General features: G+C 44.5%; 1 protein-coding gene across 1 annotated transcript in view; it reads right to left on the bottom strand.

Moving 5' to 3' along the window:
• Positions 1 to 1,148: 1,148 nt before the first annotated feature.
• The window catches only part of ITPR2 (inositol 1,4,5-trisphosphate receptor type 2), a 498,632-nt gene continuing 493,526 nt past the window's right edge, over positions 1,149 to 6,254 (bottom strand). The window contains exons 56-57 of the mRNA XM_044226478.1: positions 2,859 to 3,020; positions 1,149 to 2,146 (exon numbers count right to left, since the gene is read on the bottom strand). Of these exons, the coding sequence (XP_044082413.1) occupies positions 2,060 to 2,146; positions 2,859 to 3,020 (249 nt within the window). The 3' untranslated portion in view covers positions 1,149 to 2,059. The remainder of the gene's footprint in view (positions 2,147 to 2,858; positions 3,021 to 6,254) is intronic.

Genomic DNA, 6,254 nt, shown 5'->3' with positions numbered 1-6,254 from the left:
CGCGTCGGGCTCTCTGCTCAGCGGGGAGCCTGCTTCCTCCCCTCTCTCTGCCTGCCTCTCCGCCTGCTTGTGATCTCTGTCTGTCACATAAATAAATAAAATCTTAAAAAAAAAAATTAAGATACTTTAAAGTCTACTTTAATCTAATACTGTTATAACAACGATGGTCCTGGATTAAAACAATGACTGCCTTGGTTGACTTTGGTTTGCTGAAGCCATTTAAAAAAAATCAAGTATGTGATATCATTCAAAGTTTTAATAAAGAATTAAGGGTCACTGAACCACAGTGAAATTTCTCATACATTTGTTGAACGCCTACTAGGTTCAAAATTTTATGCTGCAGTCAGATATATATCTCAATTTCTTAGTATTTTGGGATCATGGCTCTTCCGCGTCTGGTAAGGAAAAATACTACAGTGTCACAGTAAAGAATTCTTAATGTGGGGGAAGTACAGGGGTAGAGGGGTGGGAGGTGGGAGGTACTAGTAGAGTCAGTTAAGTAACTGTTGTTCTGGGTTTCCACACATTCATTTCAAGTCTACATTTCAACATTGTGGAAGGATTGGTTCAGGAATCCATTTTTAATTTACTCAGACCATGACTCAATTTTTTTTTTTTTTAAGAATTTTAAGAGCCAATAGTTTTAAACTAAATGACAGCAGCAATCCAAAAAACTTTAAAAATGGTCATAGGAAACCCTACCCAGACCTTAAACTTTGCCAGTAATAACTTGAGAGTTTTAAGACTCTGGACGTAATTGTTCCTTGGGAGACAAGGGCCAGAGGTCAATTTGCAAAGCATCTCCTAGACTTTGGGTTCAGGAGCCTTGTCCCCTCACCATGCGTCCATTCTTCCATTACCCGTATTTTGCTTTAACATCCTAAATGTTTAGTGTCTACGAATATTATGAGCACGGCAGGTTATTTTCTCCCTCCACAAATCCTGGTTGCATAATTTAACATAAAAACAATTTGAGGAAGAGATGATTATCTCTCTACATTCTGAAAAGCTCTTACCGATACAGTTTAAAATCCACAATTGAAATGCCGCATTTTCTTGAGTACTCAATAAATTTCTTGGATTCCCACCCCCCTTCACTGCACAGATAGGATAAACAAAACCACTCAGTTCCTTAAGCACAGCAAACATGAATCAAATAGCTTTTACTCCATATTTATAAAAGGCAATGTGACTATCATAAGTTTCTCAATATTCCCTGTTATCTTTAAGCATTTCCATTTATTATTTTCAATACATTTTAATAGCATACATATGTTCACATACACACAAAATTCTTCCCGGGGGCTTACCGCCAGCTTTTTCTTCCCCAAATCTTTTAAAATCTTCCCCTCTACATGACTTAAAACATGTTTTGAACGGGTTATCTGAAAATCCCCTTTTGTGCTCCGCAGTGACAGAGCCCCTCAGCACCTGGGCGAAAGCAATCACATTCCAGTTGTGCTGTCAGTGTGAGGGGCACGAGCTCCAAAGAGCTGGAAATCCATTGTGTTGCACGTTATAAATAAGAAAATTGCCCTGTGACAGCTACAGTTTGGAAGAACTAATATTTTTCTTTGCAACTCTCATTTTTAATCTCTACTGTTATTTTCCTTAGGAAAACTTAGCCCCCATATGAATTCCTGTATCACTAACCTATTTGCCGTAATTAAGAGAAATAAATCCCAACCGACCGCGACGAAGGTCGCCGTCAGCATTTAAGACAAAACTGACTCTTACTGATTTAGCCAAAGGTCGTCTGTCCCAGCCGCACCCCCGCGCACCCTGCCTCCCCCTACCCCTCCTCCCATTTCCAAGCAAGCTACTTCAGGTTACATTAAGAATGCGTGATGTGCGCTTTCTAGCTTTTAAGTTTGGTCTTCTCAACCATGAAAACACAGTTATAAATTGTTCTCAGAGCTAAACCACTCAACATCTTGGCACTTGGTTGTTTTTAACTTTCAACAATAGGCACTGTTCACTCCCCTCCGTCTCAGTTCTTTATTCAGTGATCAGGCAGGACACTGATGAAAGGCTAGTCACGGCTTCCCCCACCATGGTCTCAGTGTGATGGCATGTGATGGTTCACATGGGGTGTGTTTGATCCGAGAAAGCCCAGTCTCTGCTTATTCTTCCTTTGTTCTGTCATCTGGAGGGAAAGAGAGAGTGTGTTGAGCTCATTTTCTCACTTTTTCCACAGTGCTGGTGGGCTATGCAATGTGGGGTTAATATTTCCCAAGCACCTACAGTCTGTCTGGCATCCTCCAGAATATAGTTACCAAAAAAAAAAAAAAAAAAAAAGGCGGGTGGATTTTTTTTTTTTAAGTGAATTTCCACCGAGAGAGAGAGAAAGAGAGAGAAAAGGCAAATCCCTCTCTGTGGTTTAAAAACAGGAACCATGGTTCTTTTCAAGCAGCTCTGACTTGTCAGATAATCATCACCATCATGGTAGTCATTTGAATAGTTATCACAGCTACTTTTGATAGTATTTTTACTACTGCTAATAATTTCACACGATGAAGGGGTTGATTATAGCATTGAAATGACAGGTCCGGATGACGATCTGCCTTCCCGATGAGTTTAGTAATTGCTAGGATGGCAGAAAATATAATTTTCTATCAAAAAGTGCAAAGAGGCCCTTGTACTTTGTGCTTTGTGCCTTCTCCCCTCATCCCCCTACTCCCATAGGTGGAGAAGAGTCACACTAGTGACCTGCAGAGATGTGGTTCTCACAGCACAGTGTCGGGGGTCCTTACTGGAATTTACAGCTCTCTGTGAAAAACAGTCCTGCTCCCAGGAGCCTCAGGTCTCCCCTGACTCACCCCACCCAGCGGCAGCTCCAGCTCCCCGAGCACACTGACCTGCTCTTTGAGCTCTGCCAGCTGTGCCGACAGCTGTTTGACCAAGCTCATGGTGGATTCCAACTTCTCCTGCAGGTTCCGAATCTCATTTTGCTCACCATCACCTTCATTGCTGACGAGGGACATGGCTCGCATCCGAGGAAACCAGTCTAAATTCTTCTCCTAGAAGCAAATACATGTTCAAGAGCAAGGGAATAAGTATTGGAAGGGAGTCTGGAGTTCTGTAAAGAGGGGTCATAGGGGTTCATTAGTATTAAATGTTTAAATCAAAATTTCTTAGTACTCAAAGCAAAGGGACTCTTTCTGGCCAGGCCCTGGGGTGGTCTGTGGGTGGGAATGAAGGGCAGGTTAGGCTTTGGTTTTCATGAGCTGGAGGAAGATTTTAAATATTGGAACAAACTTCCTGTGGGCTCCCAGGTAGGTCCCGGGTGCATCATTCAGCAGAGCACACTGAACTCATAGGAGATCCTGTGAATCCTGGTGAATGAGGAGGTCGGGTCTGGAGGCTACGGAGAACAGATCCAAGTACGTGTGTGTACAGTAGAGACATGAGCTCTTTCTCCCCTACCCCCACCCCCTCACCCCAGAAAAGAAAGGGGCAGCAGAATAGGAGGGTGGTAAAAGAAATGTTTCAGTTCCGGCCACCCATGCCAAACTAGTTCACCACCCACTTCCCCAAGACGGGCTCTGAACTCCGCTCAGGCAAGAGGGAAGTGGGAGGGCATGGCCCTAGGTTACTCTGTCTGCTCCCTTTGGAAACATTTTATTACAGTGAGGATGAGGTTTCAGAGTTAGACTTCCCCAGAGGGCAATAGCTGGTACCACTTCTGTTTTTCTAGGCAGACTGGGTGTAGGTGTGTATGTGTGTGTGTGTGTGTGTGTGCAGAGCTCTCCATTGTTGGAGAAATAAGGAGCTTACCGGATGCCCTGTTCTCTTGAAAACTCTGATTGCTTAACATCATAGAAGCACCCTGCATTGCTTACAGTGAACTTTTCAATCCTCAAAAGAGCTTACAAGGTAAATCATATTTCCCCCATTTTACAGATGAGACAATGAGCCACCCCAACAGTTTAAACACCCATTTGACAAAGCGAGGGAATGGCAGAGCTAGGATTGGAAGCAGGTGAACCTTTCCATTACCTACTGGGGATGTCAGCCTGCATCGCTATTTACCTCCCTATTTCTCTAGGTCACCTTTTCCCAGCATTTCTAGCGTGATCTCCCCGCTTAAGATTCCTCCCACTTCAGGGGCACTTGGGTGGCTCGTGGTTTATAGAACTTCAGGAAGTGGAGATTTTAGGGTGAGAGCGCCTTCAATCTGCTAAAGTATCAGGGAATTGGGGGAGTTAGTATTTAGTGAGTATGGAGTTTCCATTAGGGAAGACACAATCTCTGGAATGGATTGTAGTAATGGTAATGTGACTGTATTTAACAGTCATCGTTAAGTGGCTGCCTGTGGCTCGGGTCATGATCCCAGGGTCCTGGGATTGAGCCCCGCATCCGGCTCCCTGCTTGGTGGGAAGCCTGCTTCTCCTCTCCTTCTCCCCCTGCTCGTGTTCCATCTCTTATTGTCTCTCTCTGTCAAATAAATAAATAACATCCTAAAAAAAAAAACAAAAAAAAGATTCCTCCCACTTCAGAAAATCCCACTGACTGTGGTGGTTGCCATGACTTCTGCCTGGCCAGTCACTAGAATGAGGGCCCACGAGTACCTACTTTCCTCCCCTGAGGTCGGACCTATCTCTGTCCTTCTTTCTCAATCTTGTCCAGCCATGGGGCTGTTGCTGGTGTCCTGTAGTTACTGTCACCGCCCAGAAAACAATAAGTTCTTTATGGTTCCCTACCCCCAATGCAAGAAAAGGGGCAGATTAAGAATTAAAGAGGAAACATGTTAAAGAATTCAAAACTACACTTAAAGACCTGTGGCTAATTAGTATTTCAAAGGTGGATGGTAACTTAATTTGAAGAGCAGAGTGACAGCCAAATTCACTCATTCAATCTCCCCTTCAGCATCTTTGGCCTGGTATTTAGAGGTGAAATTCAGATAAGGTATCTGCTCCAAGGGGCTTGTGTCTTACGATAGTGTTCCACGAAAAGTGGACTGTGCACTGTATATATCAAAATCCTCACAGGTTGCTTGTTAAAGCTGCAGATTTCAATCCCACTCCCTTTTTCCAAACCAGAACATGTTTGGCGAAGTTCATGATTCCTACGTGCACTCCAGTTTCGGAGCTCTGGTCTACGCAGATGAAAGGGATACATGTTAATTCCTGGAGTAGTGGCAGGGTAGGGAGACGGATCGGAAGGGGAAAGATCTGGAAGAGCTGTTGGTGCGAGTAGGAAGAGGAAGCCAATTAAGGATCCATGAAACACTTCTAGGGTAGGATCGGTGCCCCAGCAAAGTGGGAAACCACGCTCTGTCATAACGCCCGCAAAAACCATGATTTCCCAACAGTCAGGTTAATGTTGGGTGCCTCAGGTGAGGCAGAGAGCTGGACTGACGAAGGACGGTATCAGAAAGACACAGTGTAGGGAAGCTAGAGTCCGCAGAGTGCTGACTGGAGTGTGGGACGCTAACACGCTAATACGTAGCCTGGCAGGCGGGATGGAGAACCAACCTGGGCTCCCAGCTCCATAAGCACTTACTCCTTTCAATAGCTCACTTAACTCGGTTCTCTTTTCTGTCTAGTATCTGTATTCTTCACAGGATTATCGATGGTTGGAGCTTTACAAATGAAGAAACTGAGGCTAGCTCGTGGTTTATAGAACTTCAGAAAGTGGAGATTTTAGGGCGAGAACGCCTTCAATCTGCTAAAGTATCAGGGAATTGGGGGAGTTAGTATTTAGTGAGTATGGAGTTTCCATTAGGGAAGACGCAATCTCTGGAATGGGTTGTAGTAATGGTAATGTGACTGTATTTAATCCCAGACAATGGTACACTTATAAAAATGGCAAATTTTATGTTATGTGTCTTTACAATTAAAAAAAAAAATCACTGCATTTGCAGGGGCTAATCTTTGGGTGAATTGTGCACAAAGTCCCTGAGGTCTTCCTGAAGGACCTCAGTGGTTGGGGTGGATAAGGAGGCTGTTGGTGGCCAAAGGCCAAAATCTGTGCTGGAATGTACAGGAGTGAGCAGGAGCTATCAAGGGGAAGTGATGGGAAAGTGTTTAAAATGGCATTTTCACGTGCGGGTGAAGATGTGATGAGTCCTTAGTGCAGAGCAACCCAGTCAGCAGGGCCCTCAGTTTGGGAGGGCTGGGGAAATAGGCAGCTGCCAGCAAGTGGGCTGAATGACTAGGTATGGTCTTGGGAGAGCTAGGAAGGCAGTATTCTGGGGCAGGAGAGGTGGTTTGTACCAGGACAGGGATTCTAGGGGGCGCTGATGGACCAGA

The sequence above is a fragment of the Neovison vison genome, chromosome 12, assembly GCF_020171115.1.
Source record: "Neovison vison isolate M4711 chromosome 12, ASM_NN_V1, whole genome shotgun sequence".
In the NCBI taxonomy this organism is placed as follows: domain Eukaryota; kingdom Metazoa; phylum Chordata; class Mammalia; order Carnivora; family Mustelidae; genus Neogale; species Neogale vison.
The sequence above is the reverse complement of the archived record's forward strand: the minus strand, read 5'-3'. Positions and strand labels throughout refer to the sequence as shown.